This window comes from Barbus barbus, assembly GCF_936440315.1.
Source record: "Barbus barbus genome assembly, chromosome: 42".
NCBI classification, from domain to species: domain Eukaryota; kingdom Metazoa; phylum Chordata; class Actinopteri; order Cypriniformes; family Cyprinidae; genus Barbus; species Barbus barbus.
This window is the reverse complement of record NC_136720.1, coordinates 1,574,198-1,599,700: the sequence shown is the minus strand read 5'-3', so window position 1 is coordinate 1,599,700 and position 25,503 is coordinate 1,574,198. Positions and strand designations below refer to the sequence as shown.

Sequence of the window (25,503 nt, the reverse complement as noted above, 5' to 3'; positions counted from 1 at the left end):
GCAGAAGTGTTTAGGTTTTATATATTGACTTGTGTTTATGTTTGCTTTTCACACAGGAACATGGGAGGTGTTGACATGTCTGATGCCCTCATTGGGTATTATACCGTCCTTCGAAAAACAAGAAAGTGGTACCGGACTCTATTTTACCATTTTGTGGACATCGCTGTTGTAAACGCCTTCATCATTCAACAGCAGCTGGCTAAAATGAAACAAAAGAAGGCAAAAAGTCAGAGGGAGTTTCGAGAAGTTCTGGTCAGTCAGCTTGCTGACTGGATGCCATCACCTGCATCCTCTGCTACACCTGCTCCTCCTGACTCCCAGCATGCCTGCCACAAGCCAAAGCACATCTCTAATTCAAAACGTGCTTTCAGAAGAAAGTGCAGAATGTGCCACATGAAGACACCAGTCTTCTGTCCTGCCTGTGATGCTGCTCTCTGTTTCTTGCCAGAGCGTGATTGCTTCAACAATTGGCATGACAAGAACAGCCTGTAACACCAACAAATGTAGAGTTGTAAACAGTTGTATATAGTTGTGTTATGTAGTAATAATATAAATATGCATGTATATAGTTATTTATAGTAATAGTGATTGTAGTAATAGTAGTAGTCAAGTCAAGTCAAAGCTTTTATTGTTGTAAGCACAGTGAGGAAAACAAGTTTCCCTGTACAATGTGGTTTCAGTAGTAGTTGTTTTATTGTATATGGTCATATTACATTTTTTACGTCATATTTATGGTTTTTAAAAAATCATTTACAACCTATCTAGAATGTTTTATTGCTGTTTGAATAAAACAAAAATTGTAAATCAAATCAGTCGTCCATTACAAATCATACAAGTAGCATGACTAGTACCTAGTGGACATTGTTGGTATAGCGACTAAAAATAACACAGAAACCTCATTTTTTGTGATATCAATGTCAAATTTGGAACACAACTTCTTTAGACTCAAGACTTTTCATTTGACATGAAATTAAATTCAACACATATATTTTTTTTTTTAATGAAATATAAAGAAATATTAAATTACTTTTTTTATTACAACAAACTTAAACACCTATAACTTTTTTATTTAAAATTTTATTCAACTTCTTTCACATGTACAAGAAACTTCCAAGTGTGTTTTTAAAAACGAGCCCAAAATTAGGTTCATATTCCAAACCGTTCCAGAATAACATTAATTTGAATCTGGACACCCCCTTTTCAGCTCTACCCCCAAAAAGGGGGGTGACACTTAAGGGGTTAAAGCAGTTTAACATAAGGCAGCAAAATAACAAAATGTGAAAAAAAATGAAGGGGTATGAATACTTTCGCAAGGCACTGTATATGATATGGGAACAGAAAGAACTTTTAAATAAGTAAAATAAATAAATTATATTATAATTGTGTCTCAGGTACTGAGAAATGAATATTAATAACAAGTGTTAATTTATGTCTTTAAGCTGGAGATGGCATGGTGGGGGGAAACTATGCTTATCTGCTACACACAGTCTGGTCTGATCAATGATCTGGATCAGTACATCAGAAATCAACACCTCAATGGAGATTTTCTGGTCAGTAGGTCTACATTGTGTTGTCTGGCCAAGTGTACAGTCTAAATGCAGATATTGGATATGGCTCATTTTAGAAGATACAAGTTGGTCAGCAAAAACATCAGATATAGTCAACAAATTGGAATTAGGCATCAAGACACGCAGGGTAAATGCAGCCTATATAGACTAGACGTGGCTAGGGATGTAGCGATTCACTCAATTCACGATTCGATTTAATTGACAATTTTGATTTCACGATTCTATTCGATTCACGATTAGTTTTAACAAAATGAGATTTAAGACAAATCCTTTTATTATTGCTTGGACAAAATGCTGCACGTTTCTTTGTGAAATTGAAAATAGAAGCAATCAAAACCAAATTGAAATTGGTTTTGATTGCTTCTATTCTCCTCGTTGCTTCTATTCAATGTCGCTTTGGATAAAAGCCTCTGCTAAATAATACAATGTAAATATAATGTAAATGTAAATAGCAAAACTAAATTGAAATTTTAAAACAAATAAGTAACACAAATAAAATAAATCTCTTCATATAAACAAATAAGGCTTTGTCTGTGCTCTTTCCATTTAAAATTAGAGGCAACCACTGCATTTTAATCATGATCCAAACAAAGATGCTGCATACATGCAACACGAGCAGTTTATAATCTAAATTAGATTGTATCATTTCGAAATTTGAAGCAAAAACAGAATGGTCTGACTTCAGTTTTGTGAAACTATCCAAAAAAAAAAATATCTGCATGAAACAGAAACAGCAGATGAGCTGAATGAGATGCAGATTCAGTCTCTGCCAGCAGGTGGCGCTTAAAGCCTTCCCTTGGTTTCCGCTGTAAACAAAGCAGCGCTGCACTTATGAACTTTAATATGCATTACACAGAGGCAAGATGAAAAGAAAAAATACCACAGTCAAACAAAATTCAAGAGCACCTTCTGATCAATAATCAAATATTAGCCTTCCCATTACAAGGTGATTTTTGACTGCTTAAAGTGATTGCAAAGGTAAAAAAAACAAAAAAAAGCCCTTGTAATGCCTTTTTTTACTTTATTAAAATTATGCATGTCATCTTTAATGTCAAATTCAAAAAATGATATTCATAAGCTTCATAAACCAAAATTTCTAATTAAAACAATATTATAAGAACAAGTAGAATTAGAAGAATATGTTACCAATCAAAAGAAATCAATATTAACAAAATGAATTTGCACTACAGAGTTGGCACAGAACAACACAGGCATGGATGTTTTAAATTCATAACAATGTTATGAGATTAATTCAGTTGAATTCAAGTTTTTTTGTATAGCGTTTTTATGGTACAATCGTTTCAAAGCAGCTTTACAGGAAATTATGTTTCTACAATATATTTTTATATTGTGGAAACTAGGGCTGTGCGATTAATTGAAATCGAATCGTAATCGCGATTTGAGAAGTTGCGATTTTCGCTCAGACGAGTGCTCAGACGTGTTTGTGGCTCGTTATTACAATGAATCTGGTACGTACTGCTTTTTTAATCTGCTTGTTTTGATGTGTACTGCTTGCACAAATGTAGAAAATACATTTCCTTAGAAGCTTTCCATCGAAAAACAGCGATCTGTCGTCGATGCTTGAGGCTTAGACCTTCAGAAGGATATATAGTTTGTCAAGATTAACTTTGTCCCGTTTCATTTATTCTATTAGAAAACAATGACACATGCAAACAAAGAGCGTTCAGTGCGACGGCGATCTGGTGAACGTTAACAGGTTAATAATGGATGGATGCACTTTATTGGATTTCTATTGGACCATTGAATATCAACAGAAATTCACTGCCTTTATAAAGCTGGGAAGAGCCAGGACATTTTTTATATAACTCCAATTGGATTCATCTGAAAGAAAAAAGTCATATGCACCTAGAATGCCTCGAGGGTGAGTAAATCATGGGGTAATGTTCATTTTTGGATGAACTATCCCTTTAAGTTCAAAACCTAGCAAAACTGAATATGACAGCAATTTTCTACATTTCTACAGTAATACCATATTGACATACTGTATATTATAAATCATATATTGAAATACTATCAAAAGAGTTCGATTTAGCTGAACAACTACACAGGTATTAGTCCTTGGATTGCATTACCATCTGTACAGAAAGAGACAAATTAGGAATAATTTTGTACTGTAATTTAAGCATGGAGTAGAGTATGTAGCATACACCATACAGCAGTGACGGATAAACAGAAGCAAATCTCATTCTTGTTTTGTAAAGAAATTTTACAAAACACTGTATAATGCTTTTTTTTAGGTTGTTGTTTTATGATTGGAAAGCTACTTTTTATAAAGTCTCAAATCAGCTCATTCTTCTATAAGTGTTTTGGTAGTTTTATTGCATTTTGAATGTGAAATTAACTGCTGTGCCAAGCTGAAAGTTTAGGAGAACTGTTGAAAAAGTGAAGCACTGAAAATGTGTCTTAGCGAATGGAAAAAACTGTAATGGAAAAAAAAAAAAAAGGATAGTTGTATTCTTGTCTTCTGATTGGTCAATTCAGTGTTCTAATAACAGCAGTGACTGTAGTGCCAGTCACTCATCAGTGAGATGCACACTACACGGCACGCTTGACTTCATGTTACGCTGATAGTGGGCGGCGCAGAGCTGAATGAGAGCTTGATTGACAGTCACATTCAAGTATCCTGCCTGAACATGCAACTCAACTATTTTCACTATCATACACTACTATTTGCATATGATTCACACAGCTACTGTTCTCGTGTACTCATCAACTCACACTGACTCACTTATATAGCTACAAGTTTAGTTGCTGAGGGCAAAACACAGGGCTGTGCACATTCGCCGCGAGACACGCATTTCAACCCATTCCCACGCTCTTACGCCACACCTTGTATTACTCACACTGAGAAATACGGGAACTTGTCCTATTTATAGTGTAGGGGGCGGGTGCTTTGGATTCTAGAGAGTATTTGAGTGGACAGAAAGTTGGATGAGAAGAAGTACGATGTGACGTAAAAGAAAAAAAAAACGTTGAGCCGTTTTGGCGGAAGTGACGAACTGCAAGCTTTGATTGCTTATATCTTCTAAATGCTCATTTTGTCACCGTTTTGGAGCACACTGGCATACAGATAACCTTAAGACTAACTTATTGATACTAACTGATTTCATGGGACCTTTAAAGGACACCTACCAGCCAATCAGAAATTAGAATGTTGTTGTTTCCGCGTAAACATGGATGCATGCACACACAGAGTAAATTGGGAGAGCAAGACCAGATGAATGCTGTAGGTAATCTTTTCTTCTTTTTTTTTTTTAGCATTTTGATTTTACGATTCCTGGATGAAATCACTTGCCTGTGATCAAAGACAGTGAGATCTGATGTTGGAGAATATAACCAAATTCACGCTAAATTATTATTGATGCAGTCAAAAACCTTAGCTTTGGCTACCAGAAACTAAGGAAAGTTATAACTAGAGATGTTATAACAATGGTTAAATCTGATAAAAGACAGACATAAAATAAATAGTTTTATATGTATTTATTTAAAAAATGTATCAAAAATAAAAAGAAATTTGGCCCCAAATGAGCCAACTTTACATCAGTGCTCAATGAACATACTGTACACACACAGTAGGATTACATTGTGCCTTGAGCATGTATATCAAACTGTGTGTGTGTGTGTGTGTGTGTGTGTGTGTGTGTGTGTGTGTGTGTGTGTGTGAGAGAGAGAGAGCGAGAGTTGTTGTAAGTGTTTGCTGCACATTCTGACGCCTGGATGACAGGGGTAGGGGGCTCCCACTGAAAGCACTATGGCTTCCCCACTCAAATGCAGATGCAGAGAGAGTATTCTCCATAGTGGGTTTGAACAAATCCAAAACTAGGAACAGTTTGGCTCTGGACAGAACGCTATCATCTATCATGACGGTGAAAATGTGTGGTCTTGAGCCACAGTGCTTTAAGTGGGAGCCCCCAACCTTGTCATCAAGACATCAAAATGTGCAACAAACACAACAGAAAAAAAAGCTGAATTGTGCTCTCTCTCTCTCTCTCTCTCTCTCTCTCTCTCTCACACACACACACACAGTTTGACATACATCCGCAGGGCAAGTCTCTTCAGTTGGCTCGTTTGTGGCCAAATATGTTTTTATTTTTGATACATTTTCATTTTTAAAATACATAAACCTATTTTATTTTATTTGGATGAATTTGTCAGTTTCTTTTTTTATTTTTATCAGATTTAACAGTTGTTATTTCTGTTTGTTCGGGTCAATTATGAACAATAGGTCAAATATAACTGCTAGCGAAACTTGGAGTCTGTCCTCGCTGCAGCCTGTAGCACGATGACGTACTGGATCAGTTTCTCAATATGCGTACTTGTCTGTACTTGTGTTCTTGTGGACTTGTGAAATGTGGATGTGTTCTTGATCCGCCCCTTTTACCGAGGATGCATCGAGAGGTGACTTGTGCGGACTTGATACGGGCCATAACCCAGAATTCAGTTCGGACCAGGTTCGCATCAATGGCGGAGGAGAAAACTAAGTAATACATTTCGAAATACTATTGTTGTTGTATCACGAAATGTAAGAGTTTTGATGCCAGAATGTTGTTTAAACTTCAAAGCTACCGTCGAATTTTAAGGTTAGCAACCATTTGAACATTTTCTCAGACGATCTCATTACGAGTTAAATCCAGGCAATCCAGCGCTGGTGTAAGTAACCCTTGGCAAGTCCTCCTAAAAAGTATAAATATGGTGCTGCCTGTGTTGTTTCTGTAGTGGATAAACATTTGATCTATTGTGCTTTGGGTATATCTAACGGGCAGTTGTTTTGCCTGAGGGAAAAGTTTCCTAACTAGCCTACTTATATCAAACGCAAACCTTATTCTAGAGTGCTCTTGTCGGTTTAACCAAATAGTTTGCTTGTCTTTATTTCATTTTTTTAACGAATTATTTTAGAATTGTATTATTTTTCATTAACTTAAACATTATTTTTTTTATCAAGGGACTGCTGAGGAAACTCGGGCCTTGATAGAGTGGCGGGCGGCCAACGAAAGCCTTTTCACCGGGAGCCGCAATCCTCCAAAAGTGGATGGGAGTGAGTATTGATTTTGAGTGCTTGTATAATTCCCTGTATGTCTGAAGGTTTGGACAGTCTTCATCCATAAAAATGAATACGTTATTGAAGTGGAATCATGTCAATCTTTATGGTTTTGTTTTGTCTATAGGCATTTTGTTTCCACTTCTGGTTTGGCAATAACTGCCAAACAGGCAAAGAAAAAATGGAACAATCTAAAAGATAAATACAAGGTAATCTGACTGTTTCTCTAATTCTGTTACTGAAAGAGCCTTACCAAGATGTGTGTAAAGACTTCCCCGTCATATGTGAAACCTAACATGGATGCATTGGCCCTTACATGTTATCTTGTAAATGTAGTTTACTCTGAGACTGTAAAAAGAATAGTTCACCCCAAAATGAACATAGTCATTCACCCACAAATTTAAGTTGTTTCACACCTGTATACACTTTATTTATTCATTTTTTTTGCTTTACACAAAGGAAGAATATTTGTAACCTAACAGTTCTGGGGCACCAGAGAATTCTTAAGAATTTCTTCCTTTGTGTAGAGCAAAAAAATAAAAAATGTCTAAAAGTGTGGAACAATGTGAGATGAGAACATGACAGCATTTTGCTTTATTTCAGGAGCTTAGGGACCCACCCACAGGAAAAGGGGTAGAGGCCGGTAGTGTGACTGCTGCCACCTGGCAGTGGTACACTGCAATAGATGCTGCACTCCAGGGGCAGCACTCTGTTACTCTGCCCTTAGATGTTGCATCAAACCTGACTGCCACTACAGGTGGCTCAGTCAGCACACCAGCTTCTACCCCTTCTGTGGAAGCCAGGAGCAGCCAGCAGTCAAGAAAGAGGCGACGAGAGCCAGGCTCTTCTTGACTTTCTAAAAGAATAGGCAGAGAGGGAAGAGGAGAGAGAGAGAGAAGCAGTTGCAAGAGAAGAGGAGAGAGAGAGGGCAGCAACAGCCAGAGCAGAGACATACCTGTCTCTGTTTGAAAAACTTGTTAATAAATTCTAAATTAATGTTTTATTTAAATAATGATTTGAATTAAAAAAAAAAAAAAAATTAATGTTTCAATTTCAACCCTGGCAAATCATTGTTGTAGCAACAGTGTATTCTATATATTTACAACAAAAACACAAATAATATAACTTCCAATGTTATTATTATTATTTACAATCATGCAGTTAAATCTTATCAAGAAGAACATACCAACATTAAGAAAACGTATAAATCTATCTTTATATCCATCTACTTGCACATTTATTCATACCTATCTTTCTAATTAATGTCATAGCTAATGTTTTAACTGTTTATGTTCCTCTTTTAATGAACATGACAACATCTGGAAAGGTTTACTGTCTAGATGTAGTCATGTTCAGTTAGACACACAGGCAGTTCCTCGGGAGAAGAAAGCTGAGCAGCCAGACGTCCTCGGAGATGGTTCCCTGATAGGTCCCTCTCACCCACTGTTGCATTCTCACCATCCTCGCTGTCTTCTTGTCCTTGGCTTTCCTCCTCCTCCAAGAGATCACCTCCCATCACACAGATGTTGTGGAGGATACAACAGGCACCAATCACCTTTGGGGCGAACAGTGGCCTGATCTCCAGGGCCCGCAAGAAAATTGCACGCCAGCGAGTTTTTAACATCCCAAAGGTGCGCTCGATGATGTTCCGTGCTCGTGCATGATGCCTGTTGTATCGGGCTTCAACTTGGCCTGTTAATCAAAAATCGTGTAAAAAATGTGTGGTGTATTGCAAATTCATGACAGCAACAATTTAGTTTATCTTCTGTGTGTGTGTGTGTGTGTGTCTGTCTGTCTGTCTGACATAAAAAATAGTTCTTACTTGCGACAGGCTGGCGGTATGGGGTCATGATTGCAATAGGATGCTGCAGGCATGGGTATCCACCATCTCCCAAAAGACAGTATCCAGCTGGTGGATACAGAGCCTGCTGGTACATTGGTGATCTGCGCAGCACAAGGGCATCATGTACAGAGCCTGGATTGCCAATATACACATCTATAAATGTGCCTTTGGCATCACAGGTGCCCTGTAGAATGATGGAAGGGAAGATCTTTCTATTTATGTAGCATCTTTTTTATGGCATTGCAGGAGGAACAATCCTGACGTGGCACCCGTCGATGGCACCAGCAGCACAGCGGAATGCCTCATGGCCAGCAAGGCGAGCAAAGCCACCCCCCACCTCCTCCATTTCCTCTGCTTTTGGAAAATGAATAATTTTGTGGAGGATGGCCATCATCTCCTCCACAACATTGTGAACAGTCCTACAAACTGTTGAAAGTGGCATGCTGAAGTTCTCAGAAGTGACCCTGTAGGACGCTCCACAGGCAAGCCAATAAACCGTAACAAGAACTTCAGTTTCACGGCTCCATCCATGGGCTTTTTGACGGGGCAGCATCTGTACCAGCATGCTGATGCTGTTCCTGGAGAGCCTGAAGGCTGGCTTTAAATCCTCTTCAGAAAAACACTTGACCAGGATAGGTACCTGGTCATTGATCTGTGAATACCTGCGAGTGGGACTTTGTTCCTGTTAAAATATATAGATAATATATAAATTAAGAATGTTTTTACTTTTGTTGTATTATGTATTTGTTATATGTATTGCTTTTAAAAAAGTTTTGACTACATGTACTGTTGTTGCATTATGTATTTATTATATTTTTGTATTTTTAAAATGTTTTTACTTATTATATTGAATGTATTTATATAGGCTATTTATTCAGTTGTTTTAAGGATATTGTCTAAAATTAAAGTCTGCCAGAATTAAATTTCCCTTTAACATTTGCTCTTTTCGTGAAGTATTTGTTTATACACAATTTCGGTTTTATTCATTTATTGATAAGCTCTAACACATCATTCATCCCAGAGTCTAAAAGCTGTAGCCTATATGATTATTATAGACATTAAATGTCCTGTTTGTGTTAATGCAGTAATATGATGTGCACCTAACTATAGAAATATGGTAAACAAACTATCAACTTATTTGAGCACCACAAAGACAAATAAAAGGTGTGTGAAGTGTAAGCTGGGTAATTTACATTATAATACATTTTTATTATTACTTTTCATTTGGATATACCTAACTATTACTTAGTCCACGGGCAGTTTATGAAGAAAGAATAATTAGAAAAACGTACAAAGCTGGAGAGACATGCTAATATGGCACGTCTCTTCGCCATCCTCCGCTGCATCCTGGCTTTTCTTTGAAGGATTTGTCTCCTCCGTTCGGCAGCCTCCTCTTCAGCTTCTTGATAAAGAATAGCAATTGCAACGGCAATCCTAAGTTGTTTAACATCATATTAAATTTCATTATAAATATAAGGTGAAAATAATCAGAGTAGGTACACATTAGTTTGTAGTATACTAATATAATGAATATATTGAAAATAAAAAGTGAATTCAAGTAAAGCATGCAGGCCTATTGCATGCTGAGTGACGCTATCAAGTACGCTGCCGTTCCATTTGTAGAATGACTGGACTCGCGTCCTCCCGTCCTCGAGAGTTCCTTCTTCTGAGTCCAACTTGGCAAGTCCAAACTCGAAAGGGCGGAAGTCCAGACTTCTTTCTTTACAAAAGAAAACACTAAAGACAAATGGGAAACACAAGATGGGTACCTGCAAGAGAATTGGAGCGGGCAGCATCCAAAACAAAGAAATATGCAAAAACAAAAACCAAGCTACCTAACGACCCAATCACTAACCTAACTGCCAAATGAAAATCATGAAAAGGAAAGGAACACAGGGACCAGATGAGCATTGTGGACCAACAGGACGTGACTATGAAAGTGAAAGTAAAAAAAAGGCATTAACAACACAAGTACATAACAGTCCAGTAGAAATATTGACAAAATCAAAATAAATCCATGTCAGTCCACTGGGAACTTCTGCTGATCTCCTGCTGTTCTCATTAAGGATCTGCTGTTCTCTTGCATTACAGTGAGTTATATACTCCTCCAGGAACAATGTCATGTGATCATCTGTGTGTCTGGGAGTAAAAAGCACACAAAATGCGGTCCCTTCAGTCTTTATCCATCACTAAGATACGACTATTTCTTCTTCTCATCTCCAGTTGGTTCTTCCTGTGGAGGACAGCGAGGGAGTTTACTGACCCCCAGCTCTGCATCTGTGTTCAAGTGTGTGCTGCACTCCTCCAGTGTGTAACTATCATGTGCTGTATGGACGTTCCGTGCTGCTTCAGAGACTCGCACAAATTGACAATAGACTTGGGTACCGATACTTGCGTTCAACTCGAAGGAAGATATTTTGAAGAATGTTGATAAACAAACCCCCTCACCCAACCAAAGGGCCAACTATGAGGGTCTGTGGACCCTTCCCCCCAAAATGCATGTAACACCTAAGAAACAGGCCTCTGGTTCCATGGCAACCCATCTGAAAAAACAAGTTTTATTGCTCAAAGAAATGCGGGTAAAACAACACTCAATACATTTCCCCTTAGGAAAATGGATTCTTCTCCAATTAATGAATAGAAAAACCTTTCTGTGAATGAATACACATATCCTTCAGGTCATTGTGTATATTATTACTGTTCTTGTGTATTGTATACTGTTTTCTGCATGCTTATGATAGATCACTAGTTAATATCACCTCACTTATGCCATGTTTGGTCTCTATCAATTCGTCTTCAGATGATCTAATTGAGAGTGTATATTACATGTTGATACCTATAGTGTCCTAAGAATCTTTAGTAGTTTGTGCATTAACCCCAGGTGAATTACCTATGCAAATGACCATGTTCAGAGACAAAGAGTCGTAAAGCGTTCCCTCCAAAAGTTCAAGACACCATTGGCTCTTTGACAACCCAGAGGTGTGACCTCTATATCAGATAAAGCTCTCACATCAGTGACCCGCCTCCAGTCTGCGGTTCTGTTAGATCCTAAGAGAATGAGAAAGATGTGAGCTCCCCAGCGACCCTTAAGTTTTGCGCCATGCCTTGCGGCCTTGACTTTCCATTCAACCAAGGATCCTTGGATCTCAGCAGATCTCTTTCTTAGCTCTTTTTCCCTTTCTACCTGGGAAGAAACTCACAATTACCACCGATCCAGAATAACATATTTTGGCGTTCATCAGCCTTCAAACCCGGAAGAACTTGAAGAACTCCAACACCACCAAACCATCAGAACTTTCATCCAAGACACTCATTCAACGACCAAAGGCAATGCAAGTGTAGTACGTTTAACTAAACGAAAACAGGTTTAGTATAAGCTATAGATCCCATTATAAACAGCGCTGATGGTTTTATTCAGGTGGTTAACTGACTCTTTCCATAACTGCATTCCCTTCTCTAATGGCTTCATGCATCCACTTGAGCTCCCCTTTGTATGTACGCGTGAGTGCATGTTTATTCGTTTGTTTGTTTAGATTTTGACCATCGCTACATGCTCTAATGCATTAATAGGAAAGTATTTTCTGTGGCCAAGGAAGAGTTGATATGAACTTACACTGAATGTTCGCTGGACAAACAGATAAGTTGATGGCAATTTAATCCTGCTACAGTTATACAGCCTATATCAATAATTGTAATTAATCAATTTTTCAATACTTTTAACAGTTTTCCTAAACTCTTAACACAGTTAGCACAACATCCGTCTGAGTAGGCGATACAATTAACACATTTCTTGTTGCTTTGACACAAAATGCATACAGTTAACACAAATTTAAAATGCTTGAACTTTTATACTACTACTTTTATACACAAGCTCAACCAAGACCAAAACAATTTAATTTTACTGCCAAATTTTCAAATGCTTTCACACTGTATGTCAGAACAGATAACATCATTTTCTAAACCTAACTTATAGGCTAAAGTCAAAGTGAACAGCTGTTCATATTGTGAATTGAAACAAATATGTTCTCTGTATTTTATTCTATAGCTAATGAGAAACAACTGATTGAAGATATGCAAAAACATAAATTACAGCTGATTCTCAGAAACACACTCAGGTGTTGACGTTCTTTCAATTGCATGACCATAGGATATACAGTAAAAGAGGACCTCTTTGGGCTGACCTTCTGTGGAAAAGTGCACTCCTGCATAAATGTGAGCTTTTAGAAGATTGCACCAAAGACTGGTACCAGAGAAAGGGGTCAGGTCGGAGACCACTTGCCGATATATGTGATCATATGCAACAATGTGGCATTCCACCATTCCCAGTGCAGTCAGAGCATGGTTTGACACCCATTCAAGAATGATGTCCATTTTCCTTGCCCCTTACTCCCCTTTCCTCAACCCCATTGAGGAGTTTTTCTGAGCCTGGGAATGGAAAGTTTTTGACCCTGTCCCTCCAGGATGCTGCATGCCAAGATATCACAGCTGAACAATAAGGATAAGGCATACCAAAAGATTCTTCCCAAGATGCCTTGCCATCTTAGGTGTGGATATCAGGTGTGATATGGATGAGAACATGTGGCCAAATGCAGAAGACTGGGCAGACCTTTTTAATTCTTCTGTTATATATTTTGTATTTTCACATAATAAATGAGAGCTATATTGCATTTTTTTCTTGCATTCTTGTTTTTCTAATGTCCTGTTGCAAATAAAACCTTTACTTCAGTAATTCTGTCTCTGTCTTCTTTGTTCACAAACATTCTTTAAAGCTACTCTGCGATGGGTCATTCATTTTTTGTATAGAATTTTTGGAGCAAAAGAAACTAAATGCATGCATTTACCAAACTCAACAAAACAAATATGTAGAGAGGCTTCAAAAAAATAACAACTGCAAAACACAATTTATGATCAATACAATATAGTATTGTATAAGAGCAGATCGGACACATATAAAAGAATGCAGTTTCTGTAATTCCATCTGATATTAGTGTTTTTATGATATGGTGCTATGATTCACTAAATGTTCCTGTTGGAAGAGAACATGTGTTAGTGTTTTGGAATAATTATTTGATTTTGAGACGTGTTTGCAGTGTTTTGGTACATAGTGTATTGTGTTAGTGTATTATTGTAATTAGTGTTGGAGTTTAGTTTGCAATGTGTGATTTTGAGCATGAAATGAACTGTTTAGGCAACATGTCAGTGGTAAAAGCAGGGAAACTGCTAGAATCTGTGAACATCATATTATGTTCTTCTTATGCTGCCAAATCTCTAATTTGCACAAAAGAACTAGCTGTAAAAAAAACCAATGACTTCAATTTTCAAAAGACACACTTGTCACGTGTAAAAACACTCATATTCTTTAAAAAACTAATTATTTTTCAGTTTGTTGTATTGGTGTTTTATAATGGTGTCTTTAATATATCTCAGTGATTTGTAAAGATCAGATGAACAGTCAAATGTTATGATTATTTAGTATTTAGATTTATTTGATGTTAGTATATCTGTGACATTTAAAAAAAAAAGTTTCTAATGCTCAGCAATGCTGCATTTACAAAAATACAATAAAAACAGCAATATTGTGAACTATTATAACGATTCAAAGTAATTGTTTACTATTTAAAAAAAAAAAAAACATTAAACAGTAATTTATTTCTGTGATCTGCAGCTGTATTTTCAGCGTCATTACGCCAGTCTTCAGTCACATGATCTTCAGAAATCATAATAATATACTGATTTACTGCTCAACAAACATTTCTGATTATTATCAATGTTGAACACAGTTGTGCTGTTTAACATTATAGTGGAAAGAATAATAACAGTAAACCTTTCTATGCTGCTTTGACTATGGCTATATAATTTTGACAAAATTGTGAATAGATTCAATGTGTCACAGAGAGAAACTGTAAAATTATGCAAATAAAAAAGTAAAGGTCAATTACCCGTGTCGCTGATTACATTCAGTCGTATTTGCATTTCTTCATCAAGATAAAGGAAAGGTACAGACCAGGATCCCAGTATAACTGATTTTCAGCATCAACAAACGCTAAAATACAGAGATAAAAAAAAAGCTGTTAGCTAAATACAACATGCAACCTGGCAAATCAAACGATTTTTCACCTATAGGTGCAAAAATGATAGCATTTGTTAATTTGGGTTTCATTAACTAGCTGCGTAACTAGAACATAACTAATTTAAGTTTATAGGACAACTAAACTATCAATTTCAACAAAAATGAACTGTCAACTACAGACGTTGCATCCATCGATTCCGCCATGTTTCTCGTTGACACGCCACCAGCTTGGGGCTTAAAGAAAAGTTTCCCACTCGTAATAACGACTTTGTGGAGGCGTTCATGTGTGTTCAACTCGTAGAACTGCTCACATCCTTTGCATGCTGTGTTTAAGCTGGTGGTCTTCAGCTGTAAGAACGGCCTCCTGAAATCTGTATAAACTACAGCGCCACACAGTACCATCTCGATCAAGAGCCTCCTGTTTCCTACAGGTGCAACTGGATATTGTACGTATTTCATAACTTTATTACAATTATAACACTATTTATGGATGTACTTCTAGAGTTTCTAATATACTGGTTATTGCATCTTGTATTTATTAACTGAACTGTTCGCTCTTAAAAAGGGAAGATGAGGAGTTACAATTCAATCTATTGTCATATTTTTATTATTAATATTCAATAATATTACCAGATTTCTTTATACTGCAAATACTGTATTTTACCCAGAATTGCTGATATGAGAGAACATCACCACTGAAATCAATAAGATCCAAGACTGTTTTATCCTCGTGATCTAATCATTACAGAAGACAGTTTTCAGTTTTCAGTGTATATCTATTATAGAGAGCTGATTCAGGGAGAAATGGTTGGAAATCAATTTACAATCATTGAAAGCTGCGAGTTTAATAGGTAAATTGTTAAAATTATAAATTATATATGGTGCATTTTACTAATGTAGATTACCTGAGAAAATGTAAACCACATAACATTTAGAATTTAGTTTTTCCATTTTAATTCAAGATTTCTGTTCACACCCTCAAAATCAACCGTTTAAACCCAGCGTCAGTGTAATCCTTTACAGTCACAGACTTTTAATGCAATACACTTTTTTGTAGGGATTAGTGAGTGAGGGTTTAGGGGGTGATTTCGGATTCAGCCTATAGTTTTAGCCAAAAAGACTTTTATTTTGGAGTGTCGCTGTGACGTCAAAAGCGCGCGCCGCGCTCTCGCGCCTGTGATTCGGCTTTAGAAAGGTGAGTGGCTTTTAGTCATTAATAAAGGATGTTTTGTATAAGTATAAATCAGTTTATAAACATGAGCATCACTGGCGAGTAACTTACTGATGGAGAAACGGAGCTTTAAGAAACTCCGAGTCAATGATTCTCTAAATGATTCGAGTCATGCTAACGACACAAAACTGTAAAAACAAACCCAAACGCGTGAAATAACGTTTACAAACCGACTGGAAGTGTTTTCATGAGATTGGGATCTATTAAATATAATCTGCAAATCACAAACCAAATATAAATCTTGATACAAATATGACATTATTTGTGTTCTGTGTGCTAGTTTTTGTTTTATGTACTTTAAAGACTCCATCTATCTCTCCGTCTCCCTCCCTCACTAGTGTGCTGTCTCCCTCCCTCACTAGTGTGCTGTCTCCCTCCCTCACTAGTGTGCTGACTCCCTCCCTCCCTCTCTAGTGTGCTGACTCCCTCCCTCTCTAGTGTGCTGACTCCCTCACTAGTGTGCCGACTACTGAACTAGTGTGCTGACTCCCTCCCTCACTAGTGTGCTGACTCCCTCCCTCACTAGTGTGCTGACTCCCTCCCTCTCTAGTGTGCTGTCTCCCTCCCTCTCTAGTGTGCTGACTCCCTCCCTCTCTAGTGTGCTGACTCCCTCCCTCTCTAGTGTGCTGTCTCCCTCCCTCTCTAGTGTGCTGACTCCCTCCCTCTCTAGTGTGCTGACTCCCTCCCTCTCTAGTGTGCTGACTCCTGAACTAGTGTGCTGACTCCCTCCCTCTCTAGTGTGCTGACTCCCTCCCTCTCTAGTGTGCTGACTCCCTCCCTCTCTAGTGTGCTGTCTCCCTCCCTCTCTAGTGTGCTGACTCCCTCCCTCTCTAGTGTGCTGACTCCCTCCTGAACTAGTGTGCTGACTCCTGAACTAGTGTGCTGACTCCCTCCCTCTCTAGTGTGCTGACTCCTGAACTAGTGTGCTGACTCCCTCCCTCACTAGTGTGCTGTCTCCCTCCCTCTCTAGTGTGCTGACTCCCTCCCTCTCTAGTGTGCTGACTCCCTCCCTCTCTAGTGTGCTGACTCCCTCCCTCTCTAGTGTGCTGACTCCTGAACTAGTGTGCTATCTCCCTCACTAGTGTGGTGATTGAGACACACTCAGAGATTCAGCTTGATTTATTTATTTCAGAACAAAGTGTTCAAGCACTCCTGACGACAGAGATCCGCGAGACACTGTTATAAAGATGGAGTTTATTAAAGAAGAGACTGAAGACGTGAAGATTGAAGAAGCATTAATTGTGAAACATGAAGATCCTGAGGAACAAACAGGTTGGTTTCATTCTCAAAGCTCCTTTGATCCTCAATAAAATGTCCAGCTCTGCAGAAATGAATGATATTGTTGAAGTTGTTGTGGTTCACATTAACATATGTTCTCAGAATTAATATTACGCAATTCTGAGAAAAAAAGTCACAATTACTTTTTTAATTTTTTATTCAGTGGCGGAAACAGGCTTCAATAGGATTCTGATCACTGTATGAGGCAGAAATACATTTATATGCAATGCTAAAGACTACCACGCTTTCTTTTTTGGGTTGAAGAAATGCTCTTTCTAAAGAAATGAGACGTAAACATGCAGTTTTATAAATATTTTTCTAAAAGACTTCAAAGCCTTAATGGAGTTGTTTTGTGTATTTCTGTGATGGTGAATAACTAGAAGCAGTGTTTGCTTTTTGGTTCAGCACTCCTGGCACACATTAATACATTACTGTCTCAAACTTTTATTACTTTTACTTACTTACTTTAGTCATTTAGCAGACGCTTTTGTCCAAAGCGACTTACAAATAAGAAAAAGTAACTAAAAGTTAACACTCTGTAAATACTCTATACACACACATTTAAGAAAATACAGAAATTAAATAAAATTGACAAATGCATACAACAACAACATTTCAATAGTAAACGTATAAAGGAAAAAAAATTAAAAGCGATACTTATCTTTTTTTCCAGGTGTCCTAGTCCGATAGAGTCGATGGTCTTTACACTCTTTGGGCTTCACACGAGGGCTGCCGCGGTATAATAACCTTTGTTATACCTATCTAACAAATCACTGCTACAATTCAGCTGAACCCACTTTCCTATTAATCACTAAAAATGGCCAAGCAAGTGCAGACGCTGACAAGATACACGATACAGTACGAGACCAAACGCTATTTCAGCACCTCTCAACACAGTAAACAAAATAAGCGTTTCCTAGCAACGGCAAATGCGCTAAACACTGAGACAAGTAGATACACTTACGAGCTGATTTTACACTTCCGCTGATAGACTGCTTCTCTTATGGTGCTTTCTCACCTGCCTCATTCAGTTCGGTTGAATCGCACTAGAGTTGGTTTTCTCTCTTGGTGCGGTTCGTTTGGGCCGGTGAGAAAGCAGCAATCGCACTCGGGTGCGCACCAAAAGCGGACCAAACAAGCGTACGGTCTCGGCACGCTTTCAAACGAACCCTGGAGCGGTTCGCTCGTGGTGAGAAAGCAATCCGACCCAACGGACCAACGAACCAAGCGGTATCATAATTCATAACGGGAAATATGTTATATAAAAAGCAGCAGTCAGTGTCTTTTGTGTCTAGCAGTCAAGCGCTTTGAGTACCCAGAAAAGCACTATATAAATTATTATTTTGTGAATGCAAGTGAGAATTTGTGAGAAGCTTTGATTTTGTTAGTGAGTATTTATTGCAGTTGAAAACCAAAGAGCATCTCTTCATATTAAAATGTTGTGTAATTAATTACTCTTCTCTGCGCATTACAAGAATGCTGCCCTGACGAAGCCTCGATTCCCTCTGGCTGTAACTGCATTATATATCACTTGCATTCACAGATATATATATATTTGTGCCTCCCGTTCTATTTCTAACTTGACTCTTGCTCTGATATCTGAAATATTCTCTTGCCTTATGTAGCCCATTTTAAATCGTGGATCAAGGAATGAAGCTACATCAAGAATCTCCTGTGTGGCTGGGTCACTATTTGTCCTCCATATAGCCTAGGGCCCTTGACTTTATGACCTTTGTTGGGTCGGTGTCATCTTCCTTTTCAGCCAGGTTTCTGTTTTCAGGAGATGCAGGACTGGCTTCAGGTAGGATACGCTGACATATGATTCACCAGAGAGGGCATCTGTGAAGTCCTGGAGGGGATGTAGGGCGGCATTGATAGACTCAAGGACCTTTGTGTCCTGCCAGGTGGGAACTAAGTGACGTGTCTTCCTGTCTTCAGACAGAACCTGAGACTAGGCCTGACTCTGCTCCAAGACCCTCGCAATCATCTTCTGTCTAGAGCCCCATCTTGTTGGGCATTCTGTGATTAAGGAATGCTCTGGCAGATTCAGATGTTTTTGTGCCTCACTCAGTGCGTTTTTCTTTTTCCAGATGTGTGAGAAATGGCTAACCAGCTGCTTACAAAGTCCTGTTGCCCGATTTACCCTTGCATCACCCTTCAAAGCATTTTCTAAAAAAGAAACACAATATTGTGTAGTTTTGCATTTTCCAGACTTAATGTAAACAAGATTTGTTTTAAGAAGTGCAAAGTGCCTCACAGAAAGCAATGCAATTAACCATATGTGAAATATTAATCATAAAGCAGGAAAATTAAGTTATACAAACAATTAATCTCAAAGTGATTATATTTATAAAAAAATAAAAAAAAGACAAAAGCAATGCTTAAAGATAATAAACATATTGCAACTAACTACACACCCATATGGAGAGGCCTACTTACCAATGGCAAGATGCAGCCTGTGGCCAAAACATTGAAGCCTGGTCCATTCATTGAACTCCACAGCTTTGATGATGTTTGCTGCATTATCAGTGGTTAGGCACGTCTGTCCCTCTTCGTTCAGACCCCAACTGGATAAACATTCCCTTAGTCCATGTGCAATATTCTGTCCCGTGTGGTCTACAGGGAAGTATGCTGTCTGCAGACAGCGAGTCTTCAGCTCAAAGTCATTACTGATATAGTGCACAGTGAAACTAGGATACGGTTCGGTCGTCCGACTCGACCACAAGTCTGTTGTTGTGGCGTAATATTCCACGTGTTTCAATTCCGTCTCAACTTTATTCCTACATTCAATGCACAGCTGTGGCATTGCAACACGGCTAAAATATGTGCGAGAGGGAATTGTATATCTCCTATCCAGTGTTCGGATGAGGTTTTTAAATCCCTCTTTGGTCACTGCATTAAAAGGCACTATGTCCTTAGCGAGGAAGTGGCTTATGGCATTAGTTATCTCCTGGTGCCTTCGTTACGTTTTTTTCATATGGTGTAACAGCCGCAAACAACTCTGAAATTGTACTTTGCTGTTGCTTGCTACTAGACTGAGCGTCACTGGCAATACTTTCAGTCGACTTTTTAGCAACACACTCCTCAAATAGCCGCCTGTGGTGCTTTTTTAAGTGCTGGTGGAGGTTTGTTGTAATCCCTCGTGTTGTGGCAACAATTCTGCGGCAGCTCTTACAAATTACTATTTTTTTTTTTCTTTTTTTTTTTTGTTTGGTGTCTGTCACTTCGAAGCCGAAATAATCCCATATTACCGAAGTGCTGTTTTTTTCTTTGATATTAATTTGCCTAATGACGCTTCTGACTCGGCAGACGCCATCATCCCACTCCACCACACTTTCCTGTTTGTTTGTAATGTTGGGCGTTACGTGTGGTTGGGTAGCGCAATGGTGATTGGGGAGAACGAAGGTATGCTCTGCTGATGGGGGAAAACCGAGGTGCCCTCAGTTTATTGGTTAGTAAAACCGTCACTCAAGGCTGGCAGTCATGGATATGCTCCGAAACAGAGCAAATCGCAATGTCTGAAATCGCGATTTCGATTAATCACACAGCCCTACTCCCCATGTTAAAATGCCCAACTTTACAGCAGAAGAAAATGTTTGCAGCCTGGAACAAAAAAGTGGTTTTGGTCAATATAGCTAATTTTGCCCTTTATGACAACTGTGGGGGGGGTGAATAATTTTTTTTTTAGAACTCATCCGTTTAAATTGCATTAAGCCTTAAAGTTCTGCATAATTAAGGGCGTGGCCACTTGAGTGACAGGTGGATTGCCGCTGCTGTGACCACTGTTGCACTAGGCGTGCATGGTTTCAGCAATCAGCTCCAGCCATGTCCCGCCTTTTTGCCCATTTTCGGAGTGACGCGCAACCAAGATGGCGACGGCCGGCTCCGCACACTATGAGCTTCAAAAATGCTCTTCAGAAACCTACGAGTGACGTCACGAACACTACGTCCATGTTATTTTTAGTAACGATCAAGGCCAATGCTCCTTCCTGAAGAAAGTTTATCATTCTCGCTTGTTTATCGATCTCAATGTGTTACTCACACGCTGTGATACATCGTCAATTTGCACGCACTGAGAGGCACTGCACGGACAGCACGCCAGTACCAAATCGCAGTCTGGTCTCATGAAAGTGCACATCAGTGGCACAATTTTCTGTTTGTATTTGGTGTGCTTATGATACGCACCTTCCCCACACCCCTAAACCTAACCATTGTGTCTCATGTGCACGCCAAAATCAGTTTTTGCGTATAAATAGCACACCAAAATAGAAACAGAAAACCGCACCGTTGAAACGCACTTTCATGAGATTGGGTCATTCACTTTCGCATCATCTCGAGCAAATAAGCAAATACACAAAATATTATGCTACAATAGCTGTCTTGACGAGTATCCAAGTAAACGCAGTTGGTTACGTCTTAAATAAACAAACCGTTTAGAAAATATTGGATGTGTGTATAACGGATCCATGCATTTCTTATATTAGGCTAATAATGTTAATCGAACAACAAAAGAAAAACATGAGAATTACTCACTAAATTTAGTAGGTAACTGTGCCTAATTACTTCATACAGTAATACAGTTTTCATAAGCACAGTAAAATATTAAGTAATTTGTATCTAATGGTCTCTCTGAGGGCTAAGCCCTCCTAAAGATGAAATCCTAGAACCGCCCCTGATGAGAGTGGAGTATTAAATGTAAATGTGTATATCGAAATTAAGATCTGTTTACTGCATTACTTCTCTCACTTAAGGACAAACAGTTCGTACGCATGGTCTAGATTTTCTATACGGTGTGTACCTAGTTACGCCAAGTTTATTTTTTATAAATCCTGGTATGTGCATGGATAATTGCATACACCTATTTCTATGCCAATTTGGGTGTATGCAACGTTTATAAATGAGACCCTAGGTGTGCAGTGCAGTGGGTCCCGAGGAACAGGATTTAAAACCACTGATTTAATCGATTGAAACGCTTCTTAATTCCAGGTGTAGACAGGGCCTTGGTGTATTTATTCAATAGACCAAACTCATTTACTGCGTAATTCGTTGTTTTAATCCAATTACTTTAATGTAGTTCAAACTTTATTCCCTCCTGCTAAATATATCCTTGCTCAAACTTTACCTTCTCCATTGCCGCGCCAATGAAGCTCCTCTCTGTCCAATGCTTACACACTGACAGTCAAATCTGTTCACAGTCGTTTGTCAAGACTGCATAGATGGGTGAAATTGTGACATTGGGGTTAACTTGTATTTGTCTCTTTTTTTTCACCTTAGACCCGATGGTACTGAAAAAGGAAAATCAAGAACTCGATGAAGAGCACGAGAAAAATCAGTGTGCGATACATCATGATTTCATAACGGGTGAAAAACCCAGACAGATTGAAAGGATTTCCTCACGAAAAGGAGCTAAGAAGACCAAACCTAACAGTTCTAATCAAACACAAAAACAAAACCTTGAAATCCACAAGAGAGTTCACACTAGAGAGAAGATATTTGCATGTGATCAGTGTGGAAAGAGTTTCTCAGACAAGAAATGCCTTAAAATGCATGTAATAATTCACTCCGCAGAGAAACCTTTCATGTGTCACCAGTGTGGAAAGACTTTCAAATTAAATAAATACCTTACAGATCACATGAGAGTTCACACAAAAGAGAGGCCTTTCATCTGCAAACAGTGTGGAAAGAGCTTCTCGCAAGAAGTACATCTGAACACTCACTTGAAAATTCACACTGGAGAGAAGCCGTTCACATGTGATCAGTGTGAAAAGAGTTTCATACGTAAAGGAGACCTTAAAAGCCACACGAGTCTTCACGCTGGAGTGAGACCTTACAACTGCAAAGTGTGTGGGAAGAGTTTCTCATGCAAAGGAAATCTTAACACTCACATGAGAACTCACACTGGAGAGAAGCCCTTTATATGTGATCAGTGTGGAAAGAGTTTCAGATTTAAACCAACTCTTAATTACCACATGAATATTCACTCGAGGGAAAACTGTTTTATATGTCATCAGTGTGGAAGGAGTTTTACAGACAGTAATCATCTTAAGATTCATGTAACGACTCACACTGGAGAGAAGCCCAACATGTGTCATCACTGTGGAAAGAGTTTCACAAAGCAATATCACCTTAAGAATCACATTAGAGTTCACACTGGAGAGAAGCCTTTCTCCTGCTCTCAGTGTGGAAAGAGCTTCGCCATTAAAGAAAACCTTCAGGCTCACATGAGAATTCACTCTGGAGAGAAGCCATTCACCTGCCATCATTGTGGAAAGAGTTTCGGATTTAAAGGAAACTTTAAGAGTCATATGAGGCGTCATGTGTAAAATGTATTCTGCCATCACACTTCGAGATGCATCTGCAGAGTCATGTGCTTGTGAGACCCTATTTGTGTCGGGAGTTTTAAATGACATAAAATTAGCAGTGATTGCAAGACCTAAACAGAGTGTGTCATACAAATGTTTTTTTTTTCAGTGAAGTTTGGCTTCCATTGGAATTAGCTGAATATACCTGCTTTGCTCCACTCACTCTGTGCCGTAAAACATAGGTCTTCAACCCTGCTTTCCCGCCTGTTGCATGAAGCTAGATGAACAAATTCAGAGTGGGTTTAGAGTTGACAAAACCAAGAAAATCCAACTTGGTTTAGATCAGATTCAGCAGGCTCACAACAGTCAATAGGACTATAAATGTTCTGTCATCTCAGCCTTTGAACCTGATTATGTGATAAACTCTGGAGCACATGCACCTGAAAGTCACACGGAGAGTCAATTTGATTCACTTCTCTGCTGAAGATTAAGAGTTATTATTAAAAATGTAATTGTGACATTTGTATTTCCTTCGTAACCTGTTTTATTTTGTTGTATTTTTCCTGCCAGACATTAGTCACTATGGCTACTCATTAAAGGGTTACTCCACCCCAAAATGAAAATTTAGTCATTAACCACTTACCCCTATATCGTTCCAAACCTGTAAAAGCTTTGTTTGTTTTCGGAACACAATTTAAGATATTTTGGATGAAAACCGGGAAGCTTGTGACTCTTCCATTGACTGCCAAACAATTAACACTGTCAAGGCACAGAATAGTATAAAAATCATTGTCAGAATAGTCCACCAATAATCTACCATCAGTGGTTCAATCTGAACTTTATGAAGCGATGAGAATACTTTTTGTACGCAAAGAAAATACAAACCCGATTCCAAAAAAGTTGGGACACTGTACAATTTACAAATAAAAAAGGAATGCAATAATTTACAAATCTCATAAACTTATATTTTATTCACAATAGAATATTGATAACATATCAAATGTTGAAAGTGAGACATTTTGAAATGTCATGCCAAATATTGGCTCATTTTGGATTTCATGAGAGCTACACATTCCAAAAACGTTGGGACAGGTAGCAATAAGAGGCCGGGAAAGTTAAATGTACATATAAGGAACAGCTGGAGGACCAATTTGCAACTTATTAGGTCAATTGGCAACATGATTGGGTATAAAAAGAGCCTCTCAGAGTGGCAGTGTCTCTCAGAAGTCAAGATGGCAAGAGGATCACCAATTCCCCCAATGCTGCGGCGAAAAATAGTGGAGCAATATCAGAAAGGAGTTTCTCAGAGAAAAATTGCAAAGAGTTTGAAGTTATCATCATCTACAGTGCATAATATCTTCCAAAGATTCAGAGCGACTGAACAGCGTTTGCTATTGGAGACATATGAAGAATTTAAAGATGTAATCACCAAAAAAGGAAATACAGCGGCAATAAACAAAGCAAGAGAGAAAGGTTGGCAGGAAATTGCTGATCGTCTTAATGCGTAAGTAGCGGTGTACAGTATTTAAAATACTTTATTTATCAACGTTAAATGTGTCACAATACATTGCAAAGTTTGTGTGTGACTAACAGTAATTGCTATAACATTTACATAACAGCAACTTAACTGAAGAAAAAAGAACCTGGCAGCAGGTGAAAATAAAATTTAAAAATATTGTTCAGAATGGTAAGTAAATCTAATGGTATGTAAATATGTAATCATAGCCAGCTTGAAGTTACAACTGTTCAGTCTCATAAGGTTTTTTTAATTGCAGCTACCAAAAAGAAGACTGAGGTTGTTGGCACTGGGGGAGGGCCACCACCAGCCAACTTCACTCCTGCAGAGGAGCTGGCATTGGAAATTAACAAAGGGAGGCCAGTCCTTTGGGGAAAAGAGGGGGGGACTTCATCTGAAATTATACCACCTAGTATAAGGAGTGACTATATAAAAGGTGTGTGTTTTATTATCATTATTCCTTCCTTCCATAGGCATTGTAAGCCTAAGTAGATCATAGCAGTGATGTCATGTAGAGGTACTTGTGCTAATGATGCTTTTTGGTAAAAAATCGCTCTCGGTTACTCACGTAACCTCGGTTCCCAGAAATGAGGGAACGAGACATTGCTTTGGGAAATACATTTTCCTCGAATATTA

General features: G+C 38.4%; 2 protein-coding genes across 2 annotated transcripts in view; both read left to right on the top strand.

The window, feature by feature from the left end:
• Window positions 1-25,503, top strand: part of LOC306861610 (polyunsaturated fatty acid 5-lipoxygenase-like) — a 587,266-nt gene that overhangs the window by 79,956 nt on the left and 481,807 nt on the right. The window lies entirely within an intron of this gene.
• Window positions 15,671-24,855, top strand: LOC306861648 (uncharacterized protein). The gene is made up of 3 exons (XM_079404047.1): window positions 15,671-15,735; window positions 16,904-17,043; window positions 22,324-24,855. The coding sequence occupies exons 2-3, from the start codon at window positions 16,959-16,961 to the stop codon at window positions 23,370-23,372; spliced, it is 1,134 nt and encodes a 377-aa protein (XP_079260173.1). The 5' UTR covers window positions 15,671-15,735; window positions 16,904-16,958; the 3' UTR covers window positions 23,373-24,855.